This window comes from Juglans regia, chromosome 1, assembly GCF_001411555.2.
Source record: "Juglans regia cultivar Chandler chromosome 1, Walnut 2.0, whole genome shotgun sequence".
NCBI lineage: Eukaryota > Viridiplantae > Streptophyta > Magnoliopsida > Fagales > Juglandaceae > Juglans > Juglans regia.
Genome location: NC_049901.1, coordinates 42,175,652 through 42,193,922, shown reverse-complemented (window position 1 = coordinate 42,193,922; position 18,271 = coordinate 42,175,652). Strand labels below are relative to the sequence as shown.

The 18,271-nt window shown below is 35.1% G+C and overlaps 3 protein-coding genes across 3 annotated transcripts; 1 reads left to right on the top strand and 2 right to left on the bottom strand.

Annotated features, from left to right (window-relative positions):
- The first annotated feature begins 4,344 nt into the window (after positions 1-4,344).
- On the top strand, positions 4,345-6,067 carry LOC108995905 (probable carbohydrate esterase At4g34215). The gene is made up of 2 exons (XM_018971576.2): positions 4,345-5,156; positions 5,732-6,067. Exons 1-2 carry the CDS (start codon positions 4,557-4,559, stop codon positions 6,050-6,052), a joined length of 921 nt encoding a protein of 306 aa, XP_018827121.1. The 5' UTR covers positions 4,345-4,556; the 3' UTR covers positions 6,053-6,067.
- A 326-nt stretch (positions 6,068-6,393) lies between these two features.
- LOC108995929 (protein OSB2, chloroplastic-like) lies at positions 6,394-11,970 on the bottom strand. The gene is given in 8 exon segments (XM_018971605.2): positions 6,394-6,461; positions 7,085-7,737; positions 8,184-8,290; positions 8,367-8,415; positions 8,418-8,453; positions 8,543-8,681; positions 9,415-9,793; positions 11,934-11,970. Coding segments are annotated over 7 exon segments (936 nt in total). The 3' UTR covers positions 6,394-6,461; positions 7,085-7,548.
- LOC108996033 (transcription factor UNE12-like) lies at positions 11,696-15,936 on the bottom strand. Its single transcript, XM_018971762.2, has 6 exons — positions 15,453-15,936; positions 14,390-14,509; positions 14,134-14,199; positions 13,004-13,069; positions 12,516-12,593; positions 11,696-12,423 (listed from the first exon to the last, which is right to left on the bottom strand). Exons 1-6 carry the CDS (start codon positions 15,771-15,773, stop codon positions 12,193-12,195), a joined length of 882 nt encoding a protein of 293 aa, XP_018827307.1. The 5' UTR covers positions 15,774-15,936; the 3' UTR covers positions 11,696-12,192.
- Positions 15,937-18,271: the final 2,335 nt, after the last annotated feature.

Here is an 18,271-nt window from a genome sequence, read left to right as displayed (position 1 = left end):
AACCACACGCACATACATGTATACATATAACCATTATCAAAAATAGGAGGCCCATTAACCCATATATCCATAGAGAAAGCCAACAATCAGCGTTTACACATGCAGGCACTTTCATTACTTTGATTTATTAGTTCACCTTTTGAGCCTTGTACGTATACTATATTATATTCATCTTCCATCTCATTATATTGATTTGACATTAATCTTTAATCATTAATAGTATACTTTAATATGCTCCCATGTGGCGGGACAGATTACCTCATCCACCAGATGCAGGGGGCGGGATGAACCCGCTGGCATCTGGCACCCAAGGCGAGGGCAGGGGCGGGATAGGGGTGATCCCCGCCCCGCCCCCTCTCGCCCCCCCCCGCATATTAATATATATAATCATATATATATAAGTATATATATATAATAAAAAAAAAAAACCAGGTGCCTGGTTTTTTTTTTCTTTACTTAATAACAAATAACGAAACGACGTCGTTATTTGTAATCTGCATCTCTGTCGCTGTTGCCATCACCGTAGCCGTCGTTGTCGGTGTCACCGTCACCATAGCCTTTTGTGACTCTGTCTTCATCTCCATCGTCGAAGGTAAGAAATCCTAAATTAAGGTTTTATTTTTTGTGATTTTTATTTTATGGAATTGAGATTGGATAAAGGATGGGATTTAATCGGAGATGGAGGATGAGATTTTCTGAATTGTGTTGTGGAGACTTGATTGTGCATGTGGTTTGAATCGTTGATGATTGATGAACAATATGTGACTGCGTGTGAATCTGTCCGTGTGTTTTTATTTTATTTTATTTTTTGTATTATGTAATGTGTGTGAATTTTGATTATTGATGAGTTGATTTGTGGCTAAATAATTCGAATTGGAATCCTAAATTAATTTAGGATTCCAATCTGAAACCCTAAAATAATTTATTGAAACCCCTAAATTAATTTAGGGTTTTGAAATATCCTAAATTAATTTAGGGGTTTCAAAGACTTCGAACGCCACGACCTTCATAGTAGACTTTCTCTCTCTCTCTCTCTCTGTGTCTCCACTGCAGATTTGTTGTGGATTTGGTGATGCACGCGTATGTGTTCGTTCTTGGAGTTCTGAGTTGCCAAATAGTGGTAAGGCTCTTCTCATTCTCTACTTCTCACAAACACACCCACAATCACTCCAAGTTAATTTTCACTCCCATGAAATTTCTGTGAAATGAATTTCAATTGTGCAATCCATGGGTTTTGGAAATTTTTCCTACGTTTTGTGCGATTTTGGGTTGCTGCTGAGAATCTCTAACAACGGTAAGCCCCCTCCCATTTCTCCTCTGCTCACGCAACACTCCCTTCAATTTTTCACTCACAAATTCACTCATCACAAATCGTAACTTCTCCTTATTTTGCTCATAACGCTATGCAATTCCAAATTCAAGAAATTGTAGACTCGGTTCACATTCTTTTTCTCATTAATTAGTCATTGTGTTTCGTATGATATTGCTTAATTGAAAATATTACAAACTCTGTTGGGTATTGAGAGTGGTGGGATTACAATTTCTTGATTGGATGAAAATGTGGATAGCGTGTGGTTGATGTGGTGGTTGCGTGAAATTTTTATAAGCGAACACCTTGTGTTGGACTGTTCTTAAGTTTGGATTATTTGGTTTAGACGTGCAGTGTATTAAATGGATACTCGGGGTTTGAGTAGTGGTTTTTTATACTATTTGGATTTTATACCGACCGTTAGAGTGGAGGTTAAATTATTTGGGGATATATTATTACTGTTTTGGTTGAGTTGTTGGTGGTTGCTTTGAGTTATGGGTTACTGAAGTGGGGTTGATATATTGATTATTTGAGTTTGACATTGGTTTTGGTGGATGTATGGATCAATATTGAAATTGGTATATGGTATTCTGGGTTGAAGTGTGGGTTGTCCGAGTTATTATGTGGTTGTTTTGAATTGCATTAATTTGTTGAAATATGGTTTGGAATTATGGGTTTTAATTATTTAGATTGAAGTTGTGTTGTTGGTTATTAACACTTAGCGTATATTATTTTTATGAATAGGTGACAAGACTAATAGATGTCAAATTCAAGGCATAGATATTATGTTGCAGGAGTCAGATAAGCAGGGTTCTTATACTAGGTTTTACACCAATTATTGAGACTGAGGTTGCCTTTCTAAAAATTTTGCATGTTTTGTTATGAAATGAGAATTTGGGAAAAAAAACATCGGTCGTTTATTTGTATTACTCATGAAATATGTATGAAAGAGAGAAAATATTTTCTGACATGCATGGTGTAGACATCAGTTTTATTTTGTCATGCTGTCTTTGAAATGTGAAAAAGAATGATATTGAAAATCTAAAAATCTATGCATTGATTTGAAAGATGCTCTGACTTTTGTTTCCAGTATGTGAGAATAATCTGAATATGTTTCGATAATCTATTTTGTTTTGATATGACATCTGAAAAAACCTTTAAAATGGTGTATTGATTTTGTATCTAACTCTGTCTCTACTCTACTTTGTTTGAGTTGGTACCAACTTTTCTGTCTCTGAGTGCACCCATTTTGAAAACAAAATGATTTTTATGTGATCTTTTCTGTGTACACACTCGGAACTCTGAAAATAATAAGGGAAAGATTCACCTTTGTCTCTATCCAATTTAGTCACCAAGGATAGAACAACCCTACCATGGGGTTAAACATAGTCTCTGCTTTGTGAGATGCTCTGTTTTGATGTGATGATGATACTCAGGTTATGTTATGCCAAAGTACTCTGGGTTTTATGTGTCTTAAAATCATCGCTCTGTTACGTTTGAAAATATGTTTTGTTATGCATGATAATTCTAGAAAATATTTTGTTATGCATATTGTACTCTGTAAATGATCATGTTTGTACGATAGTATATATCATCTACTTACTGAGTTGTTGATAACTGACCTATTATCTTCATAATATTTTTCAGATGATGTGAAGAGTCCAACTGAGGATCAGGAATAGGAAATGTGAGCATGGCTAAGCTGAGGAGAGGGTGTTGAGTACCTTGTGGTACTACTGTTAAAAGAATGAATTCTGATATCTTTTAGATATTTTTAAGTATTTGATTTAGAAGGACTTAAAGATTTATCATTTTGTCATGTTGAGACTATTGAGAGATTGTGGACCCATTGGTTTATGTTATTATTATAGTGATTACTTTGTGGAGTTTATAATGTGTTTATTTAGAAAATATGAGAATGTTTACGGCTTCTGAAATCTTTGGAGATTTTAGATGTGTTAGAAGACATGTTTATACGTGATATGTAGTAATTCTCCGACCCATTCGGGGATGGAGTGTTACACGCAAAATGCACAACTCTACCATAGGAGTAACCATGACCTCTGTTCTATCTCTGATGTTGTTCAGTACCAAAGGTCTTTTGTATATATATACATAATGATCATTGAAATAAGATGTTTCTAAAAATATTTCAACTATTTTGATAATTGTTTGTCTTCTGCATTTTGTAAATGGTTCATGTTTACACACTAGTATAGGATCAATACTTACTAAGTTGTTGATAAACTCACCCATTATCTATAATATTTTTCAGATGACTCTGAGGTGCCAGTTGAATATTAGGAATAGGAAGCATGGGTGAGACTAGTTGAGCGTAGAGGAATAAGTGCTTTTGAAAGGCACAAGTGGGTTACCAGCTTTGGATAACTGCCAAAGGGTACGTACAAGCTAGGGACCATTGGAATATTTATTAAAGAATTAAATTCTTTACCATGTTAGTATCTTGAGTTAATAGTGCATTATTTGAGACTGGCGGAGTTAATTTTCTTGTTTATGTTTATACTTTGAGCTTAGTTACGAAGGAACGTCAAATTTGAAATAAATGAGTTTTACATGCTATATATAGAGTAGGTTTCCTTGTCATTTAGAGTACATTTTTGGATTGTTGAGTTGTGATTTTTAAGAGACATGAACTAACTGATCCCTTACCCTCCAGGTACCGGCCTGGCGTTACAAAGCCTGATTGCCAAAATTGAACTACCTTTGGATCCAACAAGTAGCTAGCCAATTAATGCACTTGATGAAAGGGCTTCATGAAGATTACTTAATCACGACCCACTCCAATTTAAAGGTAACCAAAGATTTTGGAGTAACAACAAGATGAATTGAAAGCCGCCTGTAGAGAGAGACAAAGACGTTGCAGATGATACCTAATCCATCAAAGCATGAACAGAAAGCAACATATACCTCATTTGTAAGTTTTTACTTAACATCTGTCTTTCGTGAAAGTTCAACAATATCTTGACATCCCAAACAAACATAACAATCAAACAAACATTAGACAACTTCCATCACTCACAGGTTTATTAAATGAACACTACAGTACTCCGTATTTTTACGCCAAAACTGTCAGAAATATTCAACATACAGAATGAGAAGCAAGCATATATATGTCTTGCTTGCTTTCGACGTGATTAAGGAGAAAAAGAGGATCATCGATCCCTCCCTTCACTTCCCATGCACAATACTGCGCCTGCAAAGTGAAAGAGAAAACTAGAAAAGGGATATGGAACCCTTGTTCTTCTTAGTCCTTCTCGTTCAAATTTGGTCGGTGAGGCCCCATGATCAACTCCTAAACAAAAATATATTCATCTTAGCCGGACAGAGCAACATGGCCGGACGTGGAGGCGTCGTTAGCAAAACTATCACCGGCGGCGCTGCCACATGGGACGGCATCGTACCTCCCCAGTGCAAACCCGGCCCCTCCATTCTCCGACTCAGCGCAAACCTCACATGGGTTTTAGCACATGAGCCTCTGCATGCGGACATTGATGTCAAGAAGACAGTTGGGGTTGGACCAGGCATGGCTTTTGCCAACGGAGTCTTGGCCAAAGACCCCACCTTTGGGGTCATTGGCCTGGTGCCTTGCGCGGTCGGTGGGACTAAGATAAGAGAGTGGGGTAAAGGGACTTTCCTTTACAAACAGTTGATGAGGAGGGCTCGGTCTTCGTTGCAAGATGGTGGCACTATTCAAGCGCTTCTTTGGTATCAAGGCGAGAGCGACACAGTGACAAAAGAAGATCATACCGATTATAAGAGAAAGCTGGAGAGGTTTTTCTCGGACTTTCGGGATGATTTGCAGTCTCCTTTGCTCCCAATAATCCAGGTATACGAATGTATGATTTTGTCTCTTTATTTTAACTGAACGAGGTTCCAAGTCTACTATAAAGTTCTGTTTTCTTCTATTACCATTCATTAATCTGCAAATGGTTTGGTTACTGAGAGAAATATAAGATGGTCGATCGTTTGCTGTTTTTCTAGTAATGGGAATTGAGTTTTTGAATTTAAATTAAGCTAGATGACCTAAATCATGTGACATTGATAGCTTTTCATATATACTTCTCTTTGAAGCATTAATAATTCATGGAATGATCAAAAATCAGAATTAACATCCTCTCAAATTGGTTTGATTCGAAAAAGGAAAGACCAGGCCAGCTTAAAATATTCATGGGGGATTTATATTACTTGAAACTCTGCACGGGATAAATCTGATACCCTCTCTCTCTCTCTGAAGAGAGAATTTAATAAACTGTAACAATTACAGTGATTAGAAGTTTACAAGTCAAAGGTCACAACCCAACAGCAAGCAATTACAAAACTGCTCTATCAGTAGTAAATGAGGTGGTTGCATTTTTACAATGAGAATTGTTGAGTAAAGTTGGTAGTTTTTTTTGTGGGTAGGTGGCTCTGGCGTCAGGTTCAGGACCTTTTATAAAGATTGTTAGAGAAGCTCAGTTGGGAATTGATCTCTTGAACCTGCGAACAGTGGACGCCAAGGGTCTGTCACTTGAGCCGGATGGTCTGCACCTAACCACACGAGCCCAGGTTCGACTAGGCAAGATGTTGGCTGATTCATTCCTTCATTTCTTACCCACTTCCCCCATCCTCACCCCCACTTACACTAGTACTGGTCCTCCTTTAAGGTGTTCCAACTTTATTTTTTACATTTTTTTGTTAGCTCTTCTATTAAGATGCATCAGGATGATCCTAGTTACTTTCTGAATAAGTTGTTCTTTCTTGAAAGGTAATATATCGGAAAATGTAAACAGGGCACATGTTTCCGATTCTGTTTAAGCCATGTGCATGAACCTAGTATTATTACAGATAATGTCCGGGTACTTAGACAGCAGGGTGTGTCCCAAAACAATGACATAGGATATTGAAAATAATGAAATCCCAGCAGCTGAGGTATGGTTGCTGGTAACAATAGACCAATCAACAACCAAGCATCCAACTGCTCAGACAACTTGATCCAGATGGCGAGTTTTATACAGAAAAAATGCATGATAATTTGTGTCCTTTACCTCAACATATATAGGACGACTTCATGGACCAACCTGGGATTCTGCTATCCGCTACTGCTGTTTGTAACTTAATAGCCAAGAGATAATTTAGCTTGGATGGAGCATTCCTGCACATTACATTGAAATTTGAATGTCTTTAATGCAGAGGAAGAGAAGGACCGCTTTGTTTCTTGGTCTTTTAAGCTAAAAAATATGGGACCGGCACTATTTATTAAAGCTAAAATTTAGGCATTAATTTCAGGTGTTATATGATCATTTGAAGATTTTGCACAATTATTTCCTTTTCCTGTTTCATATGTTTGTTTTTTAATGTAATCACAACGAGAAATACTACTCATCATCTTCATACCACACAACAACATGTGATTTGTCATTTTTATCATTCTATTTAACAAACATGTTTACACATCAATGTGTTTAAATAAAAATGCAATAATAACAAATCACATGTTAGTGTGTGGTGTAGAAGATGATGAGTAAAATTTTTCAATCGCAACAGGTTAGACAATCAAAGCACAATTTATATAGATCTAGGATAAAAAAAACAATAAAAATCATCACCAAAGTCAAATGGATAACCAAGCACTAATGGATAATCTTAGAAAAAGTTATGTCCCTTAAGAAAACCTAATTTTTAAGACTTTCTAAAGCATCGCCTTTGCAAACATAACATCATCGTAACAAGCATATGATAACATTATGGCGTAACAACGGATATAATTACTAATACCATTTGTTGAAGGTAGACATTGTCGCCTTATTGCACCAACATTGGCCCCAACGATTATACCTCAAAAATGGAATTGTTGATGAACAAGCAGAATAAATGATATTTTGTTCAAATGAATCTGAAAGTCCACCTTTCATGGTTAAAAAGTAATCTAGCTGCATGGAAGAACCGAAATGGGAGACCAGCCAATGTATTTTTTCAAGTAAATTGCTAACATTAAAACGAAGAAGAATATACAGAGAAACTGTCCCATTAGCACCAATACCGAAAAATCAACATCATAATCTCCAAGGGGAGTAAATGCAGACTGACTTATAATTTGCATATCATGTAAAAACCACACTGTAGACTGCAAACTTTCAACACATTCTCCGAAGATCTTCCAGCTTATCCGCCAAAAGGGGAAAAATATACAGAGAAACTGCCCCATCAGCACCAAACCTAAAGATCAGCATCATAAGCACTTAAAAAGGCAAGAATTTATCACAAGCCACTATATTTGCATCAATCCTAGCATCCTGATCATAGAGGGACCCCATTCGTGTATCCAGTATTGCCAGTTGGGACTTCACCCATGGCGGATTGTACCTGCCTTCAACCCACAAAGCTTCTCCAGTATCTTTGTGCTTAAAATCCGGATATTTTGGGTTCTTCTGTAAACAGAAGCAAAATTCCATTGATCTTTGAGATGCTTTTGAAGAAAAATCAACAAGAAATTAGTTGGATGATGATAAAATTTCAGATCCGCTTGTAATACTCCAGAGCATTTCTGTTATCATTATTTAGTTGAAAGAACATCTTATCACAAGATTTATAGAAAGAACTATTTGTTGATCCATTATACTTTTTTTTTGTTAGTGTTCATTAGTACTTTTTATTCAGTTTTGTAAATTATTGTGTCAGATTACATCATAAGATGGTGAATGAGACCCTCATGCATGCAAAGCATAGGTATTATTCTCCTTATAACATCCAAGGGTGTAAGCACATGCACACCCATAAAGTACCCGATATCTAATCCTCCTTATTGCGAAAATTTATGTGTCATTACCATAAACAGAAGTAAATACATGAACCTTCTTGACCAACGAGTGAGTACCTTGTTCTTCCTATTATCCCACCAATCCACTGGATTAGCAAAGAAGGCTTGCCATAATTCTTCGACAGAACCCACATTACTTGCAGCAATATTTCCAAGCTTTTTACCTACAAAAATAGAGGTAACAATTAACAGGAGCATTCAAACAGCAAGAAACTCTTCTCAATCAAGAATCTGTCTCACCTGCCATCATGGAATTAGAGTCATGATCATACAAAGGCGTGGATGAGAGAGGCTCCTTTCAACAAAATTAAGTTGTTGAACAATTACCTGCAAAAAAGCTAAAACAATCATAATTGCAGGGGGCAAACAAACTATATATAGGGAATCGCCTCTGGTAATGAATACATAATGAAAACCTTGTAGTAGGTCTGCTGTTTTCCATCTTCGCTTTCAACTATATCTGCGACCAGCCGGCCCGAGACAGATATTTGGTGGCCCTTCTCCACATGCTGAAAAGAAATATGCGCTAGCTCATCCCAAAATGTCAAATTTATCCTGAATTACATAACTGTCATTATCGAGAAAGATAATGGTTTAGCACTGAGCTACTGACACAGCATTCACGTATAGGTGAATTTGCTAGGACTTAACCTGATTAATGGGGGGGAATCAACTGAAAACAAAAAATAAACATAGCCCGGTCAAACGCACACACAAGGCCAAAATTTATAACGGTGGTTTTCTGACTTGAGTTGCTGGTCTCTGTCTTTTCAAAACCTTATTATCATCCAAATGTCATCAGCACAGAACTAATACATTCTCAACAATCAACATTCATTGCTCCAGATACATCACTGGCTCGTTTCCTTCTCCCAATCCCACTCCCCTTTCCCAATCATCTTCCTCTTTAGTCACCAACCTAGTTCTATGTCCTTCCATCCCCCAAGTGTTAACTCTCAACCTTTGTCTTTGCTCTTTCCCCAAGAAAGACATCAAGTGGAATTCATAAAATTAAATAAAATACAAAAATCAAATTCATTGTCCATATAGGCAAATACAACTCAAACCAAAAAAGCTTACACACAAACACCAATTCTCAACCGCCACCCACGTTAAGCACCCAACACTCAATTTATTTCCCCACTTAATATTTTTAAATATATATATATATATATATAATTACATTTAAAAACCAAAAAAGTCACAAAATTTACTATGGAAACATCAAACCTTTTGCAACAAAACAACTTAATCGCATCCGAACAGAGAAGAGGATGATAATTATTACCAGGAGGTGAGGGAGGCGGACTTCTTGACGGCGAGGCGCGTCCAGGCGAGGGCTTTGCCAGAGGGGGTGCCGACAATGCCGATGATGTTCACCGTGTTGCTGAGCTCCTTACTCCACTGGATCTCCGTGGGCTTCGGATACGCCACCTGGGTGTTGGTACTGTACTGCTGCTGGTCCTTGTGATCCACCGAGCATCTCAACTGCAAGCACCGATTTGTGGAAGATGGTGCGGCCAGAGATGGGATTCTCAGGTTTGGGAATGGGAATTTGGGTATTATACAGACAAAGTTCCTCGTTGTTCTCGTCGTAGATAATGAAGATGGTTGTAATAGTAACGTACTAACGTCCGGTTCAATGCCATTAGGTAAACTGAGAGACTCTTATCCATCTTTGTGGGAGATTCTCTCTTCTTTCTTTTATCTCTATGTTCTCTGAGAGACTGTCTGCGCGCCAAAGTGCGGAAGCTTAGAGATGGAGGCTTCTGCGAGTGTGGTTTTAGATCCTCAATTTGTAAATATATACAGAGAATCTCCAAATTAATACGGAAAATGTTAAATATATTTAAGAAAAATTTATTAAAATAAATATTTTAATTCAAAATTTAAATTTTTAAAAAAAATTAATAAAATGAGTATTTTAAATAATATTATAAATAAAAATATAAATACATATAGCACTACTTAATTAATATAATTTGATATGATACAATAAATTATAAAATTATTTTTATATTAAAATATATCGACATATCACATTAAGTTATCAATTTATAAATTGACTTTTTATAAATTAAAATTTTTTAAGTTGAGACCTAAATGAATCTGTGCTATCTCAAAAAAAATAAAAAAATAAAATCATAGAAACTGCATTCAAATTCAAGACTCTTTTGGGGTACCAAGATCCCCACCAACTGATATATCAGTTTTTATAACATTGAGCAACGTTTTTATTTCAAAGTAAATGCAATGAAGATGTCTTCAATTTATTTCCGCACTTTAATGTTGTTGTGGGAGTCATGTTTATTCTCTCACACAACAGCATTATTACAAGAAATGATCATGTATTTCATTTTAGGCCACCGCAAGCTCTTTATCTAAATCAGACGATGGATGGGCTTGGAATAGCATTCAGCAAAGCATTTGGGTTTATGTTGTAATCAAGAAAGAAAAAGGATAATAACAACAGTGCTGTCCTTTCCATTTCCCCTCAAAATCAAATGCTTCTGAAAAATACTAACACAGCTATAAAATTGGCCTTTCTTAATAGGATATTAATTTATTTTATTCATTTGATTTCATTCTGTCCGCGAAGTTCTTCAATAATTTAATTTTAAATTTTCTTATAAATCAAATCTTAGCGTATCATATATATAAAAATATATATTATAATTCCGTATATTTTACCATTATTTTTTTATGTTTGGCATTGAATAAAATATATTTTAAATAATAAAATGAGATGAAATAATTTTAATTTAAAAGGTTTCTAAACTTAGGATCTCAAGTACAGAACCTTTTTGTGGAAGTCCGAAGTACAGAACCAGCAAGAAAGGATTGTGCAACTAAATGAGGTAACATGAGATGCAATTGTTTTTTTTTCCCTTTTATAACTTTTGTTTTTCCTTAGGCATCTGTCACGAGGGGTCTTCTTCAACAAGAGGAGCAAAAAAGTTGTGAGACGACAGAAAAATAATTCATAAAGTATTCTTCATAAAACTATGTACACGATTGATTGAGAAGCCATGGAATCTTTGCCTAAATTATAAGACTTGTGACTGCCATAAATTTTCCAAAATACCAATATTTTGTAATAAATACCATTTATTTTGTTATACATTTGTTCGTAACAAAAACTTCTTTAAACTGCCTCACTTTTTTCTTTTTGTTTTTTCCACCTAACCGTAAAGGATTCGTTTGGATAGGAAAATATTTCACCTCACCTTATCATTATAATTTTTTTATATTTCTATATAAAATATAATAAATAACTCAATTCTTTTAAATTTTAAAATAATAATAATATTAAAAAATAATATTCTAATAATATTTTATTTAATTTTCATCTCAACTCACTAACCAAATGACACTTAAAAAAGATTTTGTCTTAGTTTTATCATCTATAAAAAAAGAAAATTATTAGGTCTACAAATATCTTGTGACTTGACTAAATGTGATCTTATCATATTTACTTTATAATAAAAAAAACTCTTCAATCTTCAGTGCAAAGTAGTCTATCTTGCATAATTCTATGCCGACAAGAATTTCTCTTTAAAAAAAAAAAAAAAAAAAAGAGCGTAAGTGCGCGAAACACGTTAAACGCAATTCAGCGCTTCAAATGAGTTAATAGATATACAAATTGAAACACACTCTACCCCTATTGGAAGGTCCCACAAGCACTACCCATAAATGAGAGCCCCACTACAAAAGTGCTTCCATCATTTTCCACCATCCCCCACCATTGATACAGAAAAAAAGAAAAAAAAGCATATCAAGTGAGCTGTGACGATTCTTTGCCTTTACTTGGAAACTGGCAAGACTTTTTAAGGGCCTGCTGCATTTTTTAAGGCATTGAAATCAAGCCCTGTTTTGACAAAAGTTAAAAGAAGGATGGGGGGGACAAAGCGAGAACCATGGCATCTGACTTTGATTGCAATTTGAATCGAGTGAGCAACTAAATTTGTGGGGGGTTGAAAATGACAAATAAGGCGTGGGACCAAGGAGCATATAATGAGTTTCCGATGGGACCATGGAGGGAGGGAAGTGTTTTCTTTCATGAGGTCTATGGAGGGAGATTGCTTTCTGGCTTGACAATACTAGAGGTGTCTGATGGCTGTGTCTGGTAAATGGCCGATGCCAATGAGATAGGCATGATGCAGAGAGCCTTCGATTGAAGGAATTGCATGGCAGCCCCGACATTTTCTTCCATGAGCTTAGCCACCTGACGTTCGGTGCCATCGTTAGACCACTTATCCCACGCTGGTTGGTTTCTTCCACCATCGCTGCCTTCTTCCTAAAATACAAAGAGAAGTAGCATAGTGACTAAAGACATGAGAAAGATAAAAAAGAAATATAGCAAATACTACATAATCTTCATTTTATAACCTCAACTGATGATAGTGGAATATCTGTTACAAGTGGTGCCACTGCACCAGCTCCGCCCAATCTACTCATGCTCAAAACCTGTAAAGTGAAATGAACAGAAAATTAATAAAAGAAATAGAACCAAATTATATGATCACAAACAGCCAATTGCTTGGACACCCCTTTTCAACTACTGGGGAACACACTACTCTATTAACAAAATTGACCCAAAGGTCAATATCAATCATGCAATGCTTTCATTATAGACATATTGGGCTGTTCAAATTCACTCTTTGAAGCGTATGCAAATTTCTTGGGAGGTTTGTTGTAACTATAAAATCAATCTTCCAAGGAAATTTCGTTTTTGGGGTCGAGTCCGACTAATAACATAATATAATGCCAATTGATATTTCAGGACGTCACCATCACTAGGACCCAATATAATTTAAGGGTTAGCTACACAGCCATTTAAGATAAATGGAATTTGCAAGGAGAAGAGATTACTTCACCTTTACTTGAAGCCTCAGGAACTTCACATAATCCACAATCTCATCAAGCATGGCAGCTCTATCCGTCTACAGAAACAATATACATCACTAGGTAAGCAAAGAATAATCCAACGCTACAATTGATGAAACAATTGTCACATGACTACTGACTTTCCGAAGAAGGCTTGACTCTTCTACATGGATATCCGATGCCTTTTCCCCAACTTTTGTTTTTTAATATGTAAGTCACACGAATGCAAGTGCCGTGTCTTAAATTCACAAGCTCAGTACACCCCTTTATTTGTTTTCCCCGGGGGTGGGGGTGAGCAATTGTAAAACAAACTTTTTATCTAATCCAAAATAAGAAAAGAGACGAGGAAGCATGAAAATTGTGCCGAACTAAAGTAACACACCAGCTAGACAAATAAAGACGATCTTCAAAATTTGTATCATACCTTTCCTCCAAACTACAGTAAAATTGGATTTTTAAGTGTATGAAGGTTTCTTATTGATTTTGTACTCTGCAAAATAAATATCATCAAAGACTTCATGCTACAAGACATGCACATCTCACTGGCAAACGGTTACGTTTCATGGCTAAAAAGGTAGCATACCATGACTAAGATGGGGCAGAAAATTTTTCACTGGTTAGAAAATAAGTTTAAAGCTTTCCTCTCTTTTCAGCTAGTTAACCAATTTACAATTAAATTGGCTTCTCTTTTGTGAAAAAAAATAAGTGAAACTCATCCACAGCATTGTCATGCATACACAAAACGTACAGTAGTTTACAAAAAGGGGGATTAAAGAACATGGAAATGCTAAAAAGAAAAGGACATAAAAATGTTCTTTGCCCTGCAAAGGCCTCTTATGTGTACATTGACTTCTCTAGACTGGACAGCCAATTAATAATCAATTGTCCCGTTCCTTTTTTTTTCAATTTCAGTCGCAGCAATAATCTTGGCTCATTGCCTTTATAGTCTCTCTCTTATTAGATTTTAGAAGCTTGAGAACAAATTGCCTTCTTTTCCAAATGGATGGAATTTCAACATGGGTGATAACCGTTAAAAGCAGAATGCTTCTTTCTAAAAGATAAAGGCAAACACATGATTCAGTCTTTTAATTAAATTGACATAAAAAAGAAAGCCACCGACCTTATTGACGCTAGGAACCAGTTCCTGCAATGCCCTGATTCTTTCTGCTATTCTTTCTCTCCGCAACTGTACAAAAAAGGTAAAATCAATACCGATTTGATTGACAATAACAACAGGGGAAAAGATAATCCAGAATCCAGGCAATGGACCCAAATTAAATAATTAAATTATCATAATTAGCAGCATGGTGTGTGTTCTTATAAGTTTCCAAATGTTTGATGTTCTCGTGCATGATTGATATGAATATCAAGCTTACCCGCTCAGCTATGCTGTGTGGATCTGTGGCCTGACCTCGTCTAGCCCGTACCCTTGGGCGCATTGCTGGTGGATGTGGTGCTGCAGCAAGAGTAGTAGGCATTGGTTGGCCATGGAAAACCTGCAAACGGATCTCAAATGCATCACCACAGACAACGCTTGTAAGAGAAAAACAGGATCTTAAAAACTTAAGGTCAAACCAATTTTGGTTTGTCCCATGGACGAACTGGAAAATACTCATTCTGATCATTTTCTCTGCCTCTGGAGGCTAGATATTTCTCTTTTAAAAACATTTTTGTTGGATACTCCTCAAAATCAGATCGCATAGAAAAACAGGCCGGTCAGTCGAAACTCTACCTAACACCTTATGAAGAAGCCACAAAGTAGTTGGCAAACCTCGTCAATATGGTCTTACTTTTACGAGGAAAACACTAATTTCCACTCTTGATTGCTACTTCTTAGTGTATTTAATTAATTTTCCAGTAGCTTCGATCCATATCGTACGAATCCCTTCATTAACCACTAATGAATATACCATAGCCATTATGTTTCACATGCCTCAATATTTCAGACGGCTTTTTGTTCTGTTTTTTTTTAACCTCCCCCATTTCTTTTCTATACAAAACTAACAGAAACCCCCACGTTCCCCCTAGTTTTTTTTTCCCTCTTGTCCAATATAAAATCTTGAATTCCACACGGCTTCTACAAACCCGCCCCTATATGTTTCCCAATGTCCTTATCTTCGTGTTGTTTTCTTAGCTACTAATCAAAATAGAAATAACTGAATTTCATATCATTTATCCTCACTAGTTCTCCTCCTACTCTCTGACTAACACTCTATCCCTCTACTAAAAGACTGACTCAGAAAGAAGAAAACAGGAGACCGAGAAATTGATCCTTTTGGTTGCTGAGCAAATTTCGATAAAGGAAATAATTCCAAAATTGTTAGCTTGCGACTTCAAGGACAAACATTCAGCTGAGCTTTGTTTAGACTATTGACCTTTTAAATTCCGCTACTTACTGCCTTCCCCCCCGACAAGAAAAGTGAAAAGGGAGTATCTTACATTTTTCATAGAAGAAGCTCTACCATCAACGAGGTCATCGCGAAATCTTTTGCTACTCCCAGAGGCATCCTCGGGCTTCAGAAACCCTCCCTTTCCCTGCTCCAAGCTCAGCCCTAACGGGAATACCTGCCCGTGAAACCCTCCGGAGCCGTCGCCAGAGCTGAGCTGAAGCATCATAGGCGGATGACCGCCGGAGGACAATCCAGCGTCCGGTACAGGCAAGCCTCCGGGGTCGGCAGAACCAAAGGTCGGGATGCCGAGAATTTGGTCGAGGAAGTCATCGTTAGTGGTGGCCTCGGCGGATGGGTGGTTATTCGCCATGAACTAGCTAGACTGACGGACTGAGGTGGAGACTTGGCCGACTCGAGGTGAGTCGTGCTGGCGAGTTCAGAGTCCTGAAGAGTGAAGAGCATCTACGCCATTATAGTATTATACAGAGAGAGAGAGAGAGAGAGGAGAGGGAGGAAACAAAAAGCAGAGGGTGGCTTTATCCTGCTTAAAAATACAATACTTTATCAAAAAGGGCCTCCACCTCTGAAAAATTACATTTATAAAGTTAATTTTCTCGTCTTCACGTTATTATAATTTTTTAAAATTTTTATATAAAATAAAATAAATAATTTAATTTTTTTTAAATTATAAAATAATAATAATAATAATAATAATATATTTTAAAAATATTTTATTCAACTTTTAATTTTAATTTTAATTTCAACAAAAATTATAAATTTTATTTCATATCGACTGATATGGTAAAAAATTCTTGTTTCGTACCGGATAGAGTTTCCACCGTAGCAACTAGTACCGGTTGATATATCGAATTTCAGGTTTTAATTTTTTTTTTAATTTTTTTAAATTACAAGCTTATTTTTATAAAAAAAATATGTTATTTATATCAACGTGGCAAGATTTAATCTGTGAAATATTTAAATTTTAGATTTTTTTTACATATCAAATTTATCATATCTATAATATGGAGAATGTGTTTTTATTTACCAATTTAAACATAGAATCTTTTGTCAAAAATCTAATAATCTGATGACATAAAATTCGATTATCTAAATAAAAAATCTGTATTCAAAACAATGACTCATTTATCAATAGAAAAAATATATAGAATTTTTTAATGGACAAATAATCTATTCAAATATATTCACGTATACAAACATTGTTGTTAGATGTGACAAATTATAATTGATGGGTGATGAGGTTGATACTATTCACGCAATTTTAGGAATAAGAGTAATGTTATTTATTATATTAATTTTTATCATCTTTCTATTATCATATTATGTATTATTAGGTGATTAAAAATTATTTATTATATTTTATTTATAAATTTATTATTTAATATTATATCATAAAATAATGAAAAAATAATAAAAATTAAAACGATGAATGGATAGATTTTTTTTTTAGGAACAAACAACAAAACCAAAATGACACGTGAAATTGGCTGTGCAGCGTGTGCATCAACCATCAACCTCAGCGGACATGGGGGTTCACCGACACACAGTTGCAGTCGAATTTGATGTTCCTTCCGTCCCTTTCGACACAGACATATAAGTGGAAAGTGTGAACTTGAAGTGAGCTTCCTATATTGCCAATCACTATCTATTCGATAATACAACTATTCTTATATAGTTTTAGATTACTTTATTACTAATTGCTATTATTTATAAATATTTTATTATTATTTTATTACTATTTATTGATGATATGAGATACTTTTAACATTCAAATAAAACTATTTTATTTTCAATTCCTCCTCATATTTCTACATCGTATTTCTAAGACAACGGCAATGTGTATAAATTATTATCTCTCTTAGTTTAAAAATAAAAAATTTAAGATAAGAGATCAAATATTTTAACCAAAAAGAGATTTTACAAAGTGACATGATTCGACATAATCCGTCAGATTATAAAGTTAATTTTATTGTAAAGTAAATATAATATATAATATAAAGCTTTATCACTTTGCGTATTTACTTTTATAAACTTTCTAACATTTTTCTAAAGATAAAATAATTATAAAGAATCTTAACCCTATCAAACTGGTTACAATATTGAAGGAATATTCTATAGAATTACTGCATACAAGGCTCAATACAGAGGAGTCAAAAGCTTTCAACTAACCTTAAAATTACTCTATGCGAGGGCTCAATACACACATGTATTTCGGGATTAACAGCTAGTTTGAATGACCTATGAGAATGGTGTCCTCTAGAAATTGAGCCACCTCTGCCGCCCATATTGCTTAATTTTCAGCCATGTCTAATCTCAGATTCTTTCACATCATCAGACAGTACAAGACTACGGGTAATTTCTTCAATCTCAAATCTGCAAAAGAAAAGGTGCATCAATAATGTGCACAAAAAGTCCATCTGCAATGTATATTAAGTCAAAAAGAAGAGACACTGCATGTGCAACAAAGTGTCGATCCACAACTATGCATTGGCTGGGAAGCAATTTTTTTTCGAATAATTTTACGTGTAATCGTATAATTATTTAAAAATAAATAAAATTTATTATTAAAAAATTAATTTTATTTTTATATAAATTTTATATTTATTTATTTATTTAAATACTTGTATAATATTCGAACACTCACTCACGATTATAATTATTATTTATAATTTTCTTCAGTTTGGAAGAGCTTTGCACAACCAGAGAAAATGAAAGCATTCTGAATTGATCGTTTTCACAGTACTAACCTCAGCTCACTTCTACTTAGCCCCTGTTCAAAATTATTATTGAAATATTTTATTTTATTTTTTTAATAATTAATAATGTGATTATTAATAAAATTATATATAT

What these genes read in the sequence shown, in the direction of transcription:
- LOC108995905 (XM_018971576.2), top strand. Translation starts at nt 4,557, where the DNA reads ATGGAACCCTTGTTCTTCTTAGTCCTTCTCGTTCAAATTTGGTCGGTG. An exon ending in CTTTGCTCCCAATAATCCAG is followed by an intron (nt 5,157 to 5,731) that starts GTATACGAATGT and finishes TTTTGTGGGTAG; the next exon opens with GTGGCTCTGGCGTCAGGTTC.
- LOC108996033 (XM_018971762.2), bottom strand. Translation starts at nt 15,773, where the DNA reads ATGGCGAATAACCACCCATCCGCCGAGGCCACCACTAACGATGACTTC. An exon ending in TGGTTCCTAGCGTCAATAAG is followed by an intron (nt 13,070 to 14,133) that starts GTCGGTGGCTTT and finishes TTGTTTCTGTAG; the next exon opens with ACGGATAGAGCTGCCATGCT. An exon ending in TTCCACTATCATCAGTTGAG is followed by an intron (nt 12,424 to 12,515) that starts GTTATAAAATGA and finishes TTTGTATTTTAG; the next exon opens with GAAGAAGGCAGCGATGGTGG.